The 21,685-nt window shown below is 39.4% G+C and overlaps 1 protein-coding gene across 1 annotated transcript in view; it reads right to left on the reverse strand.

The window, feature by feature from the left end:
• LOC135198099 (prolow-density lipoprotein receptor-related protein 1-like) overlaps window positions 1-21,685 on the reverse strand; it is an 875,913-nt gene that overhangs the window by 705,121 nt on the left and 149,107 nt on the right. The window contains 4 exon segments of the mRNA XM_064225548.1: window positions 5,663-5,708; window positions 5,710-5,785; window positions 19,714-19,896; window positions 19,898-19,931. Of these exon segments, the coding sequence (XP_064081618.1) occupies window positions 5,663-5,708; window positions 5,710-5,785; window positions 19,714-19,896; window positions 19,898-19,931 (339 nt within the window).

Genomic DNA, 21,685 nt, shown 5'->3' on the forward strand with positions numbered 1-21,685 from the left:
TACATTATGCATGTAATACAAAGTACCAAGTTTTCAGCAGCTCAGTTAATCTGAACAAAAATTATAATCACAAAAAAATTACAAAAATGCAAAACCACAGAAAAATGCCACGTAGGTAGACAAATTACATATCTGTATTAATATCTTAATAAGAAAATGATTGCGTGTTACCCTTTTTAAATAAAATTAAACCACAGTAAGTACTGCTAGATTCGATTAGTTTAATATACAGTATTAACAAATACTACAGGATATAAATTTCTGTACTTTCTGTAACTGTAATGACCACAATGCTCTCTAAACTTTTTTATTTGTTCACATTGGAAGAAATAATGAAGCAGACAAATGGATGCTCAATACTTAAGTAAAATCCATCATTGTAAATTCTGTCCCTCCATTTATCAGTTATTATTATCATTCCCAGCACTAGTGATCTGTCCATTTCTCTGACTCAGACCTTAGAATATTAGAGCTGTTTCAAGTACAAGATACTTAATTTTTATACCTGTATATTTCTCAGAAGTTTTGGCCTTAACTATGGAATAGTTAACATGTAGAAACTATAAAGCAGCCTGAATATTTTCCAATATTGTGAAAATAAGCCCTTTGAACAGATCATGTATACAAATAGGCAATAACTGTTAATAACTTGATTTTGTTCCTAAGAGCAGCAAATGTGGAAAATTTTATATCAAAATTTAACCTTTTTCTACTAAAATCATTAGCATTCAAAATAAAGCTAATAACTCAAAATATGTATATCCTCAAACTACGAACAAATTTCTAATAACCTGCACACATACCACTACTGACATTAAAATTAATGATCAGAAACCAAAAAAAGGAATTGTTTCATGGACAGGGTAAGTCTATTACTTAGTGCAAAATAAATTAATCATGCTGACTATGTGTAAATAGCTAAATCATGATTTTAAAGGGAAAGTACCCATGTTCTACCCATATCCCATATAAAATGACAATGTGTTGATTTCTCTAATCTCTACAACTAAAATATACACGATGCTTCCCAAGACAGGAATACTTGCTTCACTAAAGGAGAAAGTATTAGTAATCTCACCTCTTTCAGCTGGTTTTTCACCAACAACTGATGCATGAAAAACATTTTGAAAAAAATGTCCTATACTGATAAGGCTTCCGTTGCAAATTTTAACACAAATGAGCACAACATTCAACATCACACCAAATAATGAACAAGTTTTGTGCATGAGAATTCCCTTGTGATGTGAGTATTTTTGGCCAATAATGTGAAATTCTGTATTGCAAGTTGCAGCCCTACAGTGTAACTCCAAACAGTGCACTAATAGTAACAGAGGCACATGATCCATTTGTCTTAATGAAGTACGTAGTCTTTTCTATGGAATCAATACATTCAAATTAGTTAGCAGTCCTGTGAAAGCTAAGTCTTTTAACTCACTGGTTTTATTAAAATGGATAATTTTACATAATTTTGTTTCACATATACAAACCATTGCTCTACATGGCCTTCTGATTCAGCTCAAAGTGAGCAATTGTACTTACAAATAACCAAAAATGAATGTGGCCTTGCTACCTTGGGTGCCGTCTGATGAAACCTATATTGATTAACTACATACAATGCCAAGTATGTAGCCAAAACAAAATGAAATCACTAGGTTTAGGTATAAATATGAATTTGAAATGTTGCAATACAACAGAATAGGTTATCATTACTGTATTTTGTTACTCCACACTTCAATTACATTGCTTTAATGGCTCCTTTGATAAGACTTTGTTCTTAAACGGCAGTGCGCTCTATCACATACAAAAAGGTCATTTTCCAACAAATAGCGCTGAAATAGAAAATACTGTGCAAGTATGTTTCATATTGTGAGTTTAAGAGGTACCAAAAGAAGAAAAAGTCTAAGCTCTATGCTCTTTAGGTCTGAACTCTTTTTAAGTTAAGACTAGTTTTTTGTCTATCCTCTATTTTCATGATTTTCTGGATCTTCCAACAAGTCTACAACATTCTGCTGCTTCCAAATCTACTATTTTGCTGACAAGCTGTTCCTTATCCATTCTCTATAATCTTATCCCCATACCCAGGCCATAAATCTTAATATACTTTGGTCATATCTATTTAAAATATCTTCCATTTCTCTTGTAAGTGCCATGTTTCTGCTACAATGATTAGGACACACTTTCTTTTCCTACAGAAAATCTTTCCTCTCTCTACTATGGAACATTATTTATCAGTAGTTAGCTATCTCCCTCCACTTCTTCAACTCCAGTTTCAAAATTTGTCCGTAAGGAAACAGAAAAGTTTTACCTCGTGTCCCTAATGTAACATAAAAGTTCTACCTCTTCCAACGCCTCCTCATCCTTCATAACAGGGTTCTCTACTCTCCTTTCTTTCCCTTTCACTCTTGTAATACACTGTGGGTTTCAAGGATTTTTACCATTAGTATATTCTGCAACCCTGAACATATCTTAGTACCATCTCTCACAATCAGTACACAATGAAGTTTCCTTACCCCGAAAAACATTTTCAAAAAGGAAACAAAACACAGGACCATTTTCGTTTTTAAACTTGCCCTTGCTTCATTTCTAGTTATTATCTGCTTTGTTTTGATTGCCTTGATTTTCAGTCCTTTCTTCTCCTTTCCACTCTCCCACCAACAGTTCCTAAGATTCTGCAGTTAGTACTATGCCATCTGCATATCGCAGCTTCAATGCACTCAGCTGTACCTCTTCCAGCACTGTCATAACAGCCAAGTGGCCAAGGCTGCTTCTTGATGAACACCAACATACACCTCAAATTTTTTATTTTTCTCAATATCTGTCACCGTCTACCACCTCAAATCTGGTATTTAGTAGACTAAAATCACTAGCTTACAGTCTTCTGATATCCTCTGCCTTCACAATGACCACACAGTTATTTACCCGAGGTATTCTCATTTGCCTTTTCAATATCCATAATAAATACAGTAAAATACAGTAAACCCAAAAATTCACAGGGGATGGGTACAAGAAACCCCCCCCCCCACAAAGTTAAAATCTGCAAATACTTGACAACCCCCCTCTAAAAATGCTTATAACTGCCTATCTTGAAAGTTCAAAATAGCAAAATGTACACCTTAAAACTAGCATCTACATCAAAATATACCTTAAACTATATTCTATTAGTATTGTATTATCTTTGAAATGATATTATTTTTCAAAGTCATCTCAAAACATTTTACCCTTAAAAATATATTCGTATATTTGTCTTATTAAACTTAATATTGACATCATAATATTATTAATACCGTAAATCATAATCTTATCATAAAATGTATATGTACATTTTTAAGGCTTATCTCGCCTCGCCTCACCGGAAATTGAAATTTTATTTAAGCTAGAAGCAGCAGCCATTTCACCCCCCCACATCTGGCTGACCAGTCCAGAACAAGGGAGATAGGAATTTCCAGTCCATCATAGTTAGTGCGGGGAGGTATTAATTCGTTAAGTACTAGGGACATAACACAAGAGAAAGTGGGCAGCTAGGTAGGCTCTTCCTAGGCCTAGTCTTAAGACCTATTTCACCTGACCTTGTTACTGGCCATATGTCTGTTTCCAGAATGACCTGCCAACAACGGGGGGGATAACCCCAACAAACGAATTCCTACACACCCGGGTTCGATATCAGTCCTGCTTATTCGTCTCATCAAGGATAGATGTGTCCTTGCTGCCTTCCATAGGCCTAGACAAAGGCGCTGGCTGGGCGCACCCTCCAGGGACTCGGACAAAGGTGACGCCATCTTCTCATTAAGCTACACACCAAAGGCACCCAGGTATCTGAGTACATTCATATAGCCGGTTCTTTTCCTCCGAGTCAAACAAACTCTCCCACATTTTCAAATTCAATTTCTCATTCTCTAACGAACATCCTTTTGTCCAACCTACAAGCATACGCTTCCCTTGTGACTTGTCCAAGATCAACGAAGATCTTCATTAAGCTATTCCACTTAAGCATTAGATTTCTCCCCATATCAGCATTGTGCGTGATTTAAGGATAAATTCCCTCCATTGTGCATTAGTCATAAATGTTATGTGAGAAGTTTTTGTAACCTGGAATTCATTTCCAGATTTCTGACTGCCTACTCGTGCATCCGCATCCTTGCCAGCGCCCCCATTACCTTAGAAGATATCATAAAAATTGGAAACTAGCTTTGCATATGTGAGTTTGGCCATTCTCCCATGTTATTGTGAATAAACAGAGTAATTTAACACAGTATTCTGTGCCCTCTCCATGTGGCCTACCTGCCATTCCCCGTTTGTCTCAGGCTGTTAAATTTTTGTGTAAATAAACTTAATTTAGAATCTCATTGGCTGGTTTCTTGGCGACCTTAACCAATTAAACAGTTTTCTAACTCAAGGTAAGTCAAAACCGCTTCATTATTACTCCATATCCTTATGTGTGTGGGTTGTGGCGGACTTTTACAGCAACACTTAAGACTTTACGATAATACCCACATCCAAAATGACTGCACATGTAACATACAGTACAGTATTTAGTCATGAAAGTAATATAAAAACAAAGAATACTGCTCTACAAAAAAATCTGCAAATAGATCCCGCAAATAATTTATGGATAGGTTCTAGAAAATTCCATGAACCACTGAGTCTGCGAATTGTAAGTCTGTGAACTGGAGGTTCACTGTATATGATATAATCTCTTCCTTCCTTGGGTTGTACTTTTCATGAAGTTACCTCATTATAAAGACAGCTTTTGTGGTTGATCTCTCTAGCATAAAGGCAAACTGACTATATTGATTATCCTTTTTTCAGCCTTTTCTGTAGTACCTTTTCCAATATTTTCATGGGAATACTGAAGTTATGTAGTCTTATCCTCTGTGCTTTACCTTTTTCCTTTGTATTACCACTGCTGTAAGGCTTTTTTTATACCTCTGGCTTTATCTCTTCCTTTACCAACTTTAATATACTCTTAAAAATCATGGGTGCTGGTTCTCCTCCGCTTTTATTGCATCTCTTGCTACTCTGGATGGTCACAAAAGCCTCTTCAACTTTCTCTGCTGTTATGTTCTCTATTTGGGCCTCTTATCATACAAATTTCCTTCAGTTTATGTTCATGTCTTCATTCAGATGGTTTCTAAATACTGTTCCAGTATCTCTACTTTCAACTTATGTTTTCAACTTCCATCTTGTCTATTTGGAAAAAAACTCAGCAAGACATAAAGCTGCATGTGATGTGTTGCACAAAAAACATATGTTTTAAAAGAGCTCCACAAAGAGGCCCACCACACAAGTACACCAGGCAAAGAGATCGATAATAAGCTACAACAGAGAGAGATACTATCCCTAGAATGTCAGCTTAACCTACCATCAAGCTAACAAGTTACTTTGTGACATATACAATTCAAAGATTTGTCTCTCAAACAAGACTGGTGTAAGCCTTCTTATAAAATTAGAGGTTTATTAGCTGTATGAAACACTATACATTACAAGAGTGAAGCAACTTACGTCTGTAACTACGGTATAAAAATTATGACATCAATTACTACGTTAGAGTGGGTTTCAAATGCTAAGTATAATTAGGCCTTTTATTGCTTCATGAAGATAAGATAAATAAAAAAATAAAGACAATCTGCTGCTTTCACAGTGGATTTCATCAAAATTACATTACCTACACAAGAGCCTCCAGGGCCAAGTATATGTCCTGGCTGGCAACGAACATGAAGCAACAGGTTTTTTGGGTTTTTTATCTTCCCATAGTGGAATGCATATGTGTTGACAGCCACCATTTGAAGTGCACAGGGATGACACGGGAATGAATAACTGTATATTGCCAAAAAAAAAAAAAAAAAAAAAAAAAAACAAAAAAAAAAAAAAAAAAAAAAAAAAAATTCATATATTTAGTAAAAATTTTAATTTCTGCCAATATATGTGAATTATTTCTTTGGTTCAGTCAAAATTCCTTATGTGAGAAAGAAATATAATAATAGTATTTAAAATAAACTATTTATGAACAATTTTCATATGTACAAACAATTTTCAAAGATATTGTTTCATGCATAGGAACCACTGCCTTACTTAGCCATGTGCTCCGGTTTCAAACTCAGGGGGACTACATGCCTCTCCTTAGCTTGAACTGAGACCACAAAGCCCCCAATCTCACCCATAATAGCCTCAACCTCCACCCAATATGAAACTGCACTTCAAAATCATGTCTACAATCACCCGGTGGTGAAACAACAGTACCTAAGCTTAAATTTACAGATTACATGTCTGAACAAAACTTGAAAAATTATTTGCTCATACAAAGAAAAATATTTTTATCTCGTCTAGCTGAATATATACCTAAATAGTTCTAGTACAATGATATGTATTCAACTCACTCAAAGATATCAGACAGATAATTCTTTGAGTCAGGACACAGGTCCTGTGGCTTTGATGGTCTAACTCAGAAGTTATTGGACTCAAAAACCAATATTCCCTCTTATTAATCTTGTTAATCATGTGCATAAGTTGAAAACCATAAATTCACCTAGAAACCTTTCACAGTTGGTGGAAGTCTACCTAAGATAAAATGAAAATGATGGCTGAGAAAGTAGGCAGAATGCAAAGGTAAAAACACAAACACACTACCCTAATGAGATCAACATAAGGCTGAGGAAATATAATAGTGCATCTGAGAGAGCTGCCACTGAGATAGAAGGGAAATTAAGTAGGTTGGCAACTATCATAACCAGAGAATTATTTTAAAATAATGCCTAAGGTAACCAGAGCCCAAACCATTATGAACTGTAACAACTGTGAAAATTTACAGGGGACAAAGTGGCCTCATGTCTGGCAGTCCATAATATGTCTGAAAGGGAAGGGAGGGAGCTGGACCTAAAGGAAATGTTTGGGATTACCTGGAATTTGGGTCATAGTGATTAGATCAATGGGGAATGAAGTGACCTGGTGACTAGCCATTTCTGCTGTCTTATTTTGAGCTGAATTCATGCAGTTTATCAATAATGTCTTGGGAAATACAAAAGCTAAAAGGAGGGCTTTAGACAGAAATCCTGTAAATAGATCTCTCTATAGAAAATCCCTGTCAATGGTACTAAACAGGGATCTCAATTTTCTGGAGTTCATAAGATCCAGTCTTTTTTTAAGAACCTGGGAAGGGATTGCCATGCAGCCCTTCAAAGTTATTGATTTGAGTGTGGAGTCACTTGGTAGCTTGCCAGAACATGAGTTGTTAGAGGACAACATGACTTGTCAGATAGGCAGCAAATGAGTTATTAGCAAACAACATTGCTTGTGGCAAGCTACAATTGACTACAATCAACTGATTACTACAAAAGCACATTACAGGAATACATCTATCAAATATATGGGAGGCACAATCAAAATCAAGTAATTGAATTTCCTATAAAATAAAACTGAAAGCAGACATCAAGGTTAGTATCATTACATGCAAATGACCAGCATAAGCTAGATCTTTAGTATCATTACATGTAAATGACCAGCATAAGCTAGATCTAAGTTGCAACTTGGTTGACTTGCTGTATCACCCACTAGACAATGATATGAAAATAAGGTGAAAATTGCACTTAAATCTTGGTCACTAATACTATATACTAACTGAAGAAAATATAAAGGTATATACAAAGATGCAATAGTCTACTCAACATTCTGGCACAATCTAACACTTGAAGAGTCTTAAGGGGGCCGGCTGGCTCATGCCATTTTTTAAGGACAAGACTTAGACATTCATACCACTTAATAGGGTGACTTTGGACATCTCCAAACCACATACGATTTTCACCTCTGACCTTCGGTTTTGTGACACCAGGGCGATTTATCCCAAAAATAACCATTTTTCACATTCTATCTCCTCCCTTGATACTTAATATTAAGACCTGGGATTACTACCATATATAGACCTGATGTAGACCATCCAATCAAATGAAGTTTTTTTTCTAAAAGGGATTTTTTTTTCTAAGATATGAATTTTTTTACTATGGAAAAAAACCTATAAATCAGGAGAAAAACTTTAGAAATTAAAGAAAAGAAATAAAAAATGGGAAAAAAGGGCTTCATTTGATATTCTAATGTCTTTCTAAGTTATATACCAAATTTCAATGCTATAGCTTTAAAACTAAGGAGAAGATAGAATCTGAAGGTCAATAAGTATAGTTATGAGATATGGGCGGTCAAAGTTTTTCTTTGTACTTTTACAAAGACAATGTTAATAAATCATGATTGTTATGAATGTTATATTTCTTTTGGAGTATCAATAAACCCAAACTATGTTATTTATCATAATTTAAGCATAAATTAAGATCCCTTTGCTCAGGCGAGACAGGACACTCCTTCCTATGCAACTCTCTCTCTCTCTCCTTCATTAACTTGGCTTATTAGAGCGAATTTTCTTCTTCTGTATGTTAGCGAGATGTTTTCCTTGTCTTTCTTCTTTGGCATGATGAAATTCTTGCCGAAAAAAAAACTAAAACTGTTATTCATCATAAGAAGATCCTTTGCTCAAAGACTGTAGCCTGGGGCACTGCACGACATGTGCGTTAGGCAAAATGGGGCGCTCCTTACTACGCACCCCTCCCTCTCTCTCTTCACTAACTACGCTAGTATCCCGGATATTAACCCTCTTACGCCGAAGCCCTAAAAATCAAAACCTCTCTAGTATGCCGGCGCCGGTTTGGAGTGAGCGCGGAAGCGGAAAAAAATAATTTTTCAAAAAATCACAGCGCGCTTAGTTTTAGAAGATTAAGAGTTAATTTTTGGCTCATTTTTTGTCATTGCCTGAAGTTTAGTATGCAATCATCAGAAATGAAAAATAATATCATTATCATATGTAAATAATGCGATATATGGTAGCGAAAAAAACAATAAAAGCAACACAGGAAAAATATCATCACAAAATGATGTACGAATTCGTAACGCGCGAACATAAAAAAATGTTATTTTCAAAAATTCACTGTAATTCTAAATATTGTTCTAGAGACTTCCAATTTGTTTCAAAATGAAGACAAATGATTGAATATTACAATACTGTAAGAGTTTTAGATTAGAATTGCAGATTTCAAAATTTGTATACATATATTTTTTTGTATACATATATTTTTTATAGGCACATATTTCGGAGATGGAAAAAGCTACAAACCTTCAATTATTTTTTATTGTATTTTTCATGAATTTGCGCACATGATATTATGAAACTCTATAAAAAACGGCTAATAAATATGAAAAGGAGCAAAATATTAGGATAATGCGATGTACGTATTTCGGAGACTTTTGCGGCCCGCGAATCGACGCGGCGGAGTGAGTAAAATATATTTTTTCAAAACTTCACCATAAATCACAATATTGTTCTAGAGACTTCAAAATTTGTTTCAAAATGAAGAAAAATGACGGAATATTACTCAGGCCGTAAGAGTTTTAGCTTACATTGCGGTTTTTCAACTATTTCGGTAGAGTCAAAGTTGACCCGAACCATGTTTTTTTCTATTTATCGTGATTTATATGAAAATTTATTTTTTTTTTTTCGAAAAAAAAAAAAAAAGAGAAAAGCTACAACCTTCAATCATTTTTCGTTGTATTTTACATGAAAATTGCCCACATTTTAATATATAAAACTTTATGTAACAGCTAATTTTATATGGTGCAAACATTTCGACATCGCACAAAAAAATTCTGATTTTTTCGGAAGTTACCGCGCGGACGTAAGGAAAAATTTTTTTTTCATAAATTCACCATAAATCAAAATATTGTGCTAGAGACTTCCAAGTCGTTGCAGAATGAAGGTTAAATGATGAATATTACTAGAATATAAGAGTTTTAGCTTACAATTGCGTTTTTCGATCATTTCGGTAGAGTCAAAGTTGACCGAAAGTTGAAATTTTTGTACTTAACGTTATTTATATGGAAATATTTCGAAACTGATAAAAGCTACAACCATGGGTTGTTTTTGTTTTGTTGTATTGTGCATGAAATTTCACACATTTCCATATAAAATAAAACTTTATGTAACGGCAAAACAAATTTAAAAGGGTGCAAAACATTAGGACAATCACACGAAAAATTTATCGGAAGTGTTTATCGCACGAACGTAAGGAAAATGTTTTTTCCTAAATTTAAATTTACCATAAATCGAAATATTGTGCTAGAGACGTCCAATTTGTTGCAAAATGAAGGCAAATGATTGAATATTACTAAAATATAAGAATTTTAGCTTACAGTTCGCGTTTCTCGACCATTTCGGTAGAGTCAAAGTTGACCGAAGGTTGAAATTTTTGCACTTATCGTTATTTATATGAAAATATTTCAAAACTGATAAAAGCTACAATCATGAGATTTTTGGTTGTATTTTAAATAAAATTGCGCACATTTTCATATATAATACTTCATATAAAGGATAATTTAAAATGGATGCAAAAATTATGTCAAAGTGACGAAACAACGTTTTGAGATGTGTCACTGATACTTTTTAGTCGATAAGAAAGAAATTCGCTCTTGCGCGCCTGCGTAGCGATTGTAAACAAAACAACGCCTTGATCCGTGAAACTCCCAGCATCCCCCAAGGCGCGTGATTCAAAAGTTTTCGGCTGGTAGGCCTATAAGTATTTTTCCGCGAATTTTTAAAAAAACTTTTTTTCTTTTTTGAGCCGACGTATGATACGTCCAATCGGCATACGGGAGACATTTTGACTCGACGTTTAATACGTCCAATCGGCGTTAAGAGGGTTAAGATATTCTGAAACTCATATTAGAGCATTTCTTCTGTATGTTAGTGAGATGTTTTGCTTGACTTTTGTCCTGGTTTGGGTGATGAAATTCTTGCCGAAACAAAGATAAAACAGATGTAAAAGCAAGCGAATGTCAGAGGTGAAACTCAAACGTGTAGCCTCTATCATGTTTCTGTTTGCGCTGAAGGGTGGTAGCTGAGAACCTTCCTCTTGCAACTCATGGAATCTCTACAGATGCCATTGCTCAACAATTTGTTAGACAATAATTATCCAAAATTTACGATAGCATTTGGCTTATTGAGTTTACTAATTAACCTGAAACTATGAAGTAAGAGGAATTTTTATGAAATATTTCGTATATGCATTCTCTATTGCCATACGATGGTCCTTGAATTTTATCATGACTGCGTTTTCTGGGCTCAGCTCGTGTCGCTGCGCGAAATATCCTTAATCTATTAGTCTAGGGTAAATGTACTAACACATACCAGAGAATAAATAAAATAAAGAAAAAGGTCAGTATAACTGACTCGCTCACCCTCCAGGAGGGTGTCGGTATGAACACTAGGCGAGTGAGACCACTACCACGAGCCAAATGCCAATAGAAATCTCCCACTACAAAATCCCTCCAAGAGGGGAGCCGACCCACAGAGTGAGCAGCTCGTACTACTACATCCATCCCATGCTGCGACTGCTGCGCCTCTGGTGGCCATCCTTTCAAGTTAGCACACACGAGCGTTGTGATATTTTTCTCTCTGTGTTTTTTGTGCCCTTTCATTGGATTTTCTATTATGGAGCGTGCAGCTATCGCAGCAGCTAAGTTAAGTACTCAGTATTTAGGTTAGTTAGTTGGTTTTTTTTTTTTTTTTTTCCGGCCCTGAGACAGTATTTATTTGCCGTTTTTTAGGTATAATACGACCTCGGGGTCGGAAGCATGGCAGCATGGTTCTGCCTCGTGATGGGGTTCGTTCTTGGTCTCCCATACCTAGAAATCATCCCTTTTATTTATCTTCGCTCTTTATGATATCCGCTTTGCTTTAGGGTACGGTCTACTCAGGTTTGTCATGCATGCATGTATTTTACCTTACGTAGGCTTCTTCTATCCAGACCCTAGTCCAGGTTCTTAGTATCGGCCTCTGACTAGCTTTGAGTGGTAGACTTGCCTTCGGGTTAGTCGTACACTCCTGGATTTTTTCTCCTGCTATATTGTTTTCTTTCTTCATTTATTTATTTATATAACTGTATATTTTATTATTGTTAGGTTATTGTTTAGGCGTCTGGCTTAGCCTAGGTCCTGGCTCTTTGCCCAGCCCATACTACCGCTCATCAGTTCGGTTGCTTCCCTATAGCATCTCTCTGATCAGTTGGTTCGGCCCAGTGGGCTATTTGCCTCCGCTTTTCAGTTCAGTATGCTTCCCGATAGCATCTCCTGATCAGTGGTTGTCCTAGGCTTAGTTGTCGTATTTGGTCTTACCGCCTCGTGGTCACTTCGTGATCACGGGCCAGCCAGACGCCTGTCCAGTCATTCTTCTCGCTCCTTCATAGAGTGGGGCGGGGGCGTCCGGTCTGCCATGCTCGTCCTCCCCTACGAAGGCCTGCCTCCCTCTCTCCCTCAGGGCGGAGGGGCTAGGAGTCGGGACAGACCAGACTGTCTCGACCTCTCCGGTTCTTCGGTCCGGCCGGTTGGTACGGAGTGGGGGGTACTGGCCTTGCCACCTCCGCGCTACCTTGTCGCTCGGGGCTAGCTTGAGCCTGTATGTCTTCTCGCTCTTTCCCATCTTACTAGGGCTCCTTCCTGATCGGAGTCCTGGTATCCAGCGGAAAGTTTGTTAGTCCACCCAGTAGGGTGGAGGCCGGAGCATACAGTGGGTCTCTACTAACCTTACCGTTTTGCTGAGTTACTACACTCCGCTACGCACTGGACTTAGTCCGGTTTGCTTGTGTGTTGGGTTTAAGTTATCTTTAGTTTATCTTAAGAACCTTAAACCATCCCCCTCCCTACATATCTTACCGGATCTCTCCGGGATTTATAGCCTATTCAGGCGATGCAGGGAGGGGTTATGCACAAATTTTTCCGAGCTCCGGCATGCATCGGAGCTCTTCTGTCCTTTAGACTGTAAGTGATGTTTTTTAAGATACTCTTGTGTCTCCCCCACTTACAGGCCACCAACTGTGAGCATCCGGGATGTTCCGCCACACTTCAGGACCCTGTGGACACGAAGTTTGCCGGTCCCATGCTCCATGCGCGACTCCGCTCGGGGACATCCAGGTCTGGTACCATGAGACGTGTACCATATGTTACGATCTGGTGAGCCAGCTTTGGAAGGGTAAGTTTTACATCTCCAGTAGCTGCTCCGCTTCTTTTTTAGCGCTTAAGTTTTCATCATATTAACTTAAGGCAATTAATTTAAGTTTATACTTTAAGTTTTAGTTTTAAGTGATTCTTAAATCTAAAACTACGCCCTCTCTTCCAGGCTCCGGCGGTAAGAGATACCGCACTGGCTACCCTGCGGGCCTGGGTGGGTCGGCGGTTTTGGGAAAAACGCCGCCAAGGGACAGCCCTACATCCTAGAGAAGCGGTTGGCATTACTAATCTTCCCCGGAGGCAAGGCGACAGGATACGTCGACCCGATAGAAGCGGATCCGACTATCGCCTTCATCCAACAACAGCTGGCCACCTCATTAACTGATCAGGACCAGGATATCTCTACGGATGTCGCGACCCTAGATATTAATGTTGAACCTATGGTAGGTATAGACGACCTGTTGGTCGAGGTAGGTACGGTGGCACCCAAGGGTCACCCTTGGGCGTAATGTTTCTTCTACTCCTGCAACCTCTCCATCCTTCCAGGCTTTACGGGTGACGAAATATATTCTCCTCTGGTGCTTCGGTTAGACCTAAGGTCAAGTCTAAGGTGATGACTTTGACTAAGACGTCGTCGTCGCTAAGAAGACGACTTCGGCTTCATCCTCCTCCCGTAAGTCTCCGGCTGGGAATCCCGGAGCATCCAGGTCTAAAGCTTCTAGCTCCGGCCTCTAAGTCCTCGAGGAGTAAATCCTCCAGAGAGAGATCTCGCACTCCGGCAGAATCACCAGTTCCGCTACCTTTGGTTCCGATTCAGAGCCTCCCCTCCACCTCCGCAGCAGCTCCGGCTTTGGACTCCAATGCTGGCCTGTTGCAAACAGGTGGGGGACCTGGTTGGGTCCTTAAAGAGTTAGCATGGAGCAAATGATCTCTCGTCTGTCGGACAGGATTACTTCCCAGGACTCCATTATAGCCGGGCTGAGAGAAGCTCCTCTAGCCTCTCCTCCACTGTCCAACACGAGTGGATCCCAACTTCCTCCGTATGACTCACTACCTCAGTTCTCTATGAACAATCCGTGGAGAGTAGCGTCATACGCCCCCTTCCAAGACGGTCTCATCTCTATACCGGAATTTGGGACTCGAAGAATAGAGGACTTCGAAGTTCTTCCCGGAAGACCTCCAGCCTCCAGTTCATAGGCTACGCAAGGTCTTACGCCGTCGGCTATGGTGCGGGACGATAAGGTACCTAATGGAGACAGTCCTCTACTCACGAGACCAGGCTCAGAGAGAATGGCTCAGGTGTTTAGAGGACAGGATGGATTGTTCTAACACCAAGATACAACCATTTAAGAGTCCCTTTACCATTTTTACAATGGATGAGAGTACCCGCTCCCGTTCCTAACCAAGATCGCGAGGTCGACCATCCCAGCGGCCCAGAAGGGGGAACCGATACCGCAGTTGAAGGAAGCGGATCCCACTTCTCCGTTGCTCCCCTCAGTTGGAGAATTGTGGGAAGACTTGCCGAATACATTCTCAGCTGGCAAACTCAACCGGACTGTGCTATGGAGCAGTTTGGTGAAAGCTACCCAGGCTCCCAGATAGCCTTATTCAGGCTGAGTTTTGATGCAAAATCGCGTTCTAGCCAGATCCCATCAAATTCTATGGCTATGTCTGAGGGTTAGCTACCATGGCTTATGGATCAGAACCGATTTTTAAGCTCATGACCAAAGCCCTGACTCAAACGGTACAGTCAGATATGTTTGAGTTTGCCCACTGCTCGGGACGAATTGTAGGAAGCATGTCCTACAAGAGGCAAACCATTCGGCATGAACCGAATAGGTTACTCTCGTCTAGCATCTGGGGAGCAGATCTCTTCCCAGAAGCTATGGTTAAGGAGGTCCAGTCAGAGGCTACCAGGTTAAACCAGAGCCTTAAGGATCGTTGGGGCCTTTCGGCTAAGAGGAGGCAAGACCTGACTCCTAAAGGTAAGGGACAAAAGAAACCCAGGCGTTTCCAACCTTACCAGAAGAAGCAACTACGCTTTCCTCAACAAGTTCCAACAGTACCGTTAGTGCAGACAGCCCAACCCTCCACTTCTAAAGGTCAATCACAGCCAATTTATGTGATATCCCCTCAGCCTCAGCCCTCCACCTCTGACGCCATCTCTCCAGCTTACAATCAAGCTTTCGAGAGTCAAGCTTCTCAGAAGTATGACCGCTCGGGTAAGGAGGTAGAGGTAAAGCGTTCCTTTCGTGGGAGAGGATCGGGAGGCCCCTTTAACAGGGGAAAGCACTTCAGAGGAGGCCGAGGCGGTTACCAGAACCAATGAAGAACTTCAGGTAGGGGGGCGGATGTTTCACTTTCGCCACCGGTGGAACTTCAGCCAATGGGCTCAGAGCATAGTGTCAAAAGGTCTGGGTTGGAGCTGGTTGACGAACCCACCATCCATCCAGACCTTTCCGTCAACTTCCTTCCAAGGAATTGACAGAGTACGCAGACGATCTCCTTCAAAAAGGAGCTATAGCGAGAGTCAAGAGATTAAAATTCAAGGTCGCTTGTTCAGCGTGCCAAAGAAAGGCTCACAAAAAAAGAAGGGTAATCTTAGACTTGTCCCGCTTAAACTTAGCCATCCGCTGCGACAAGTTCAAGATGCTCACGATCTCACAGGTGCGGACCCTACTTCCCCGTGGGGCCGTCACCACCTCTATCGATCTTACAGACGCTTACTATCATATCCCTATTTGCAAGACACTTCCGTCCGTTATCTGGGTTTCAAGATAGGAGACCAGACATTCTCCTTCAAGGTAGTTCCATTCGGACTCAACGTGGCACCCAGAGTGTTCACGAAGCTAGCGGAAGTGGAGTGCAACAACTCAGATCGCAAGGGATCATGGTAGTAGCGTATCTCGACGATTGGTTGATCTGGGCCCCTCACAGTCGAGGAATGCAACAGAGCTACTCTGAAAGTGATTCAGTTCCTGGAATATCTAGGCTTCAAAATAAACAGGGACCAAATCAAGACACTCCAGAGTCAAACTTTCAGTGGCTGGGCATTCAATGGAATCTATCATCCCACACTCTGTTGATTCCATCAACCAAAAGGAAAGAAATAGCAAAGTCAGTCAAGCAATTTCTAAGTCACAAACTAGCGTCAAGGAGAGCAGGAAAGGATCCTGGGTTCTCTCCAGTTTGCATCAGTGACAAAACGTCTTAATGAAAGCCAAACTGAAAGACCTAACCAGAATCTGGCGCTCGCGAGCAAACGTCAGGTCCAGGGACAAAATATCCTCAGTGCCTCTGATTCTAAAGAATCGACTTCGGCCATGGGCGAGAGTCAAGAATTTATCAATGTCAGTACCCCTCAGTTCCCTCCACCAGGGGTCACCATCCACACAGACGCGTCCTTAAGCGGCTGGGGAGGGTATTCCCAGGTCAAAAAGGTTCAAGGGACTTGGTCACCTCAGTTCCGTCAGTTCCATATAAACGTTTTTACTGGAGGCAATGGCAGTGTTCTTGACTCTAAAAAGGTTACGCCCACCCAAGTACTCCACATAAAGCTAGTCCTGGACAGCGCAGTGGTAGTACATTGTATAAACAGAGGAGGCTCCAAGTCACGTCATGATAGCCATCTTCTCCCTGGCAGACAAGTTCAGTTGGCATCTTTCCTCCACTCACATAGCTGGAGTAAGAAACGTCATAGCAGACGCCCTATCCCGATCAGTACCCCTAGAGTCGGAATGGTCACTGGACAACAGTTCGTTCCAATGGATCCTTCAAAGAGTCCCAGGGCTACAGGTGGACCTCTTCGCATCACAAGCGAACCACAAACTACCGTGTTATGTAGCCCCCAACCTGGACTCTGGCCTATGCCACGGACGCCCTGGCTCTAGACTGGAACAACTGGGAGAAGATTTACGTCTTCCCTCCAGTGAATCTCCTCATGAAAGTATTGAACAAACTCAGGACTTTCAAGGGTCAAGTTGGCTCTAGTAGCCCCAGACTGGCCGAAGAGCAACTGGTATCCTCTAATTTTTGGAGCTGGGCCTTCGTCCTCTTCAGATCCCCAGTTCCCAAGCTCTCCCAGTCAGTACAAATGAAGACTGTGTTCGCTTCCTCAGGGATTCTCAAAAACCCTAACTTTATGGATTTCATGAAGTTTGCGGCAAAAAAGAGATGCGAATATTGACCCTCAGAATATTCTATTCTTGGAATCCGATAAAAGGGATTCGACTTTGAGGCAGTATGATGCTGCTGTCAAAAAGTTAGCAACCTTCCTGAGAGATTCGGATATTAGAATCATGACAGTTAATTCAGCTATATCCTTTTTCAGATCCTTATTTGAAAAAGGTTTAGCAGCTAGCACGATTACGACAAACAGTCAGCTTTGAAAAAGATATTTCAATTTGGATTTAACTAGACTTGACGGATTCCTACTTCTCGTCTATTCCTAAGGCATGTGCTAGGCTTAGGCCTTCTGTAAGGCCTACGTCAGTTTCATGGTTCTTAAAACGATGTTCTAAAACTGGCTTCCGAAACCGATAATGACACATGCTCGTTTATAATGCTCTTAAGAAAAACCTATTCTTATTAAGCTTAGCTTCAGGAGCAAGAATTCAGAACTGTCGGCTCTATCCAGAGACCCGGATCATATTCAGTTCCTTCCCACAGGAGAAGTCCTACTTTCTCCGGAACGTAGCTTTTTAGCAAAGAATGAAGATCTTTGATGAGGTGGGGAACTTGGAAGGTACTACCCCTTCCACAAGATGTATCTCTTTGCCCAGTTACAACCTTACGAGCCTTTCTGTCTAGGACCTCCTCATCTTCGTCGGGTCCCCACTCTTTAGGAGGGAAAAAGGTGGAACTTTATCCATTAAAGGCATCAGGCAACAAATCCTGTACTTTATTAAGCAAGCCAATCCTGACTCTTTCCCGAAAGCACATGATGTCAGGGCAGTAGCCACCTCAATTAATTATTTCCAACATATGAACTTCGATGAGTTGAAAAAAGTATACTGGATGAAATCGCGACAGTGTTCAAACGTCACTACTTAAGTCCTTGGAAGCTCTGAAATTCCCAGCAGTAGCAGCGGGTAACATAGTTTCCCCTCCCTGACTCTAGCTAGTTTGTAGTAGAAGATTCAGTCCTCCTCCCTACCTGCCTCACCCAAAAGTTCGTCTATTCCTACCTGGTTCATTTGCATTCACCTTGTGTCTTAGCTGCTTTTGTGATAGTGTAGTGGGTGCCCCTTATTGTCTGGTTAGGGACACTCACAAATGAGTTATACACATTGATCTCATGGATGTTTCCCCTTAGTTTTTATGGCTAGGGGATACATCATATTATAATGATTACGGGTTTTGTATATTAAGTCATATACATTCCTTTATATATTATTATTGTTGATTGTTTTATTAATTGCTATTATACTTTTGATACATGCTGTTACACAGATAAACATTGATACATGTAAATAATTTTACCGGTACATATGTAATTACCATACTGTTTACAAACATGATTAGATTTAAGGGTAATTTAAGCATATTTCTATTTTTATACCCCTGTGTATATATATCTTTTAGCAATTATAGTCTATTCTTATATATTTTATCTTTTATTTGAGACCTATTCTGATTTATTTTATTTTTATTCTCAGTTTATTACTTTTGTTTACAATCTTGTGCTATTTCTCTGGTACGATTTCGCGCAGCGACACGAGCTGAGCCCAGAAAAGGGATTTTGACGTAAGGAAAAATCTATTTCTGGGCGATTGGCTCGTGTCGCCAGCGAAATCCCACCCTACCCATCCCTTCGCCCAAGATTGTCTGCTAACTTCAGGATGGCCACCAGAGGCGCAGCAGTCGGCAGCATGGGATGGAGTAGTAGTAGTACGAGCTGCTCACTCTGTGGGTCGGCTCCCCTCTGGAGGGATTTTGTAGTGGGAGATTTCTATTGGCATTTGGCTCGTGGTAGTGGTCTCACTCGCCTAGTGTCATACCGACACCCTCCTGGAGGGTGAGCGAGTCAGTTATACTGACCTTTTTCTTTATTTTATTTATTCTCTGGTATGTGTTAGTACATTTACCCTAGAAATAATAGATTAAAGGATATTTCGCTGGCGACACGAGCCAATCGCCCCAGAAATAGATTTTTCCTTACGTCAAAATCCCTTTTTGCCCTATACCCCCATATATATGGGTATGGCTGGCCCCCTTAGATTAATTACATGCTGAATAGCAGATTATGTAGATAAAACAAAATACATTTGATAGAGTGAAATTATTCAACAGTTCAACTTCTACAAAAATTACATAATAAAACTGAGAAACCTAAACACAATCATTTAGCTATTTTTTAACAAATCCCAAATTTTGACATTCACTACATCAAGGTTTACTATCCCCACAGGATGACAGTTTGAATTGAAATGTGAAAGCATATCTAGTTTGGTTGAATGAGAGGTTAAATCTGACAGAGAGAGAGAGAGAGAGAGAGAGAGAGAGAGAGAGAGAGAGAGAGGCAGAGAGAGAGAGAGAGAGAGAGAGAGAGAGAGAGAGAGAGCTTTATGTATATACAATACCTTATTGAAAACAAAGCAAAAGGCTAAGTTAGGCAATGGCTTGACATGGCAGAGATGTCTGAAAATATTTTCATGAGCAAATGAAATTCATCTTAACTATTTCTTACATGGAAATAATATACAAAATGAATTTGCAACAAACCATACTGGTTGTCTTTGTCGATGAAAAAACACATGTACATGCATTGGTTCGGAGAAATTTGTGTGAAATTCAGTGACATTATGGCTGTTAAATCTATTTATTTTCTTAATTGTATCATCCCTCCAACTAGTAACATACAACATTCTCCAACAGTGACACACCATACGGTCGCTCATCTGAAATAAAAAGAAAAGAAAATAGTATCAAAAGAAGGATCAAATACCCTACAGCAAGAAAACCACGATAAGTAAAACATCAACATAATTACTATAAATGTTGCCTCTTCCTATCTTGCATCTTAGCAATAGATAAGATTTCTTAACTGATAAGAATACAAATCACAGGCGCGGTGGTAGGCCAAAAACACCAAGCAACAGACAGGAAGGAAGGAGCATTGTTTTCAAATAAGGTGACTCAAAACAAAACTTTCAAGGTCTGAGAATTCTGCTAACCATGATAGACTCATATGGGGAAAGACTTTTTCAGGTTAGCTATTAGGCATACTTCCCTAAAACCTATTTTCCGTGGGCCTATGCACTGGCGAGTTTTTTGTTTCCCAAAAACTGTACCCGCAACCCAAGCCTGGAGACTGACGGGAAGAACTTCGGAGAATGACCCGCACTAAGGCAGGCAAAGGAGAGACAAGGGACCTCGCTCTCAAATACACAACCACTAACTTACCCTCCAGATGTGCTTCCTGCTCCTCGGAACACTATCCATTCCTTTGTTTTGTCCCTTTCCTCCACTCACCAAGTGGAGAACATAGTTAAGCCCAGCAGATTAAGAACTTAATGCAACTGATCACTGCATTATTAACAGCAGTAAGTCAGACATTGACAATTAACTCCCAGTGTTCTTTCTCTCCAACTAAATTCTCATTTCCTTGTCAAAGTTTTTATCTCTAAAAAGCTGCTGACTAAGAACCCTAATGTAGTACATTCCCCTGTAAAGTTAATATCTTAATTGCATTTCACTGTTGGCCAGTAATATAACTTTTTGATTTAACCCTATCATAGTATTAATAATTAATCATGATCTGAGAAAACTCATCCCTTTGTGATTAAGTAATGACTATAGTGAGGATTCATTTATACGTGTCATCTGGATAATTTGTTTCTAGACGTGTATGCACCCTCGAGCCTGGTATCATCCTCTTGCTGGAGAAAATCTTCAAATGCCTTGCATTCGTTGTGACTGTTAACTTGTGTAACGTTAAGGTACTTGTCCTGATTAGGACTAACATTTTGAGATATTGTTAGCTCCCCATAAATCCATTTGCTTCCATTTAATTTTTGTTGAAACTAATTTTCAGTAAGTTTAAGTGGTGGAAAGATTACTCCCTTGGTAAATATCAATATTACATCCTTGATTTGGAGAAATGAGGCGAGAAACGGTTCCTTACTTCAATGCAATAAATTTACTAAGGGCAACTTTTAGACTGGCCTTAGCTCGCTGTTCTAGGCATCTCAGGAGTCAGTAGTGTACTTGACTTCAAGGGGGCATGTAGTGTGTGTCTCTCACCATCACATCTTTTTTTTTATATATGTATTTTGCTCATATATATATATATATATATATATATATATATATATATATATATATATATATATATATATATATATATATATATATATATATATATATATATATAAAATATACACACAGAGGTTGCTTTTGGTTTTAGTTCCTATCTCTTATGATAGAACGTCAGTTATAATTGTAATTTTGCAAAAAAAAATCCAAAGAATTAGAAGAAACATGTATAATCCAAAAAAGTTACTGCTTCTTTGATCTCAGTAAATTTACGTAAATTTATTTTACAACAAATATACTCAGAATTTGTTATTGATTTTAGTTCTTATCTGTTATGATACTGTGTGAGCTGTAATTATAAATTTTATATAATAAAAAAAAAACTGTCTTGCAAAAG

Source organism: Macrobrachium nipponense, chromosome 21 (assembly GCF_015104395.2).
Source record: "Macrobrachium nipponense isolate FS-2020 chromosome 21, ASM1510439v2, whole genome shotgun sequence".
NCBI lineage: Eukaryota > Metazoa > Arthropoda > Malacostraca > Decapoda > Palaemonidae > Macrobrachium > Macrobrachium nipponense.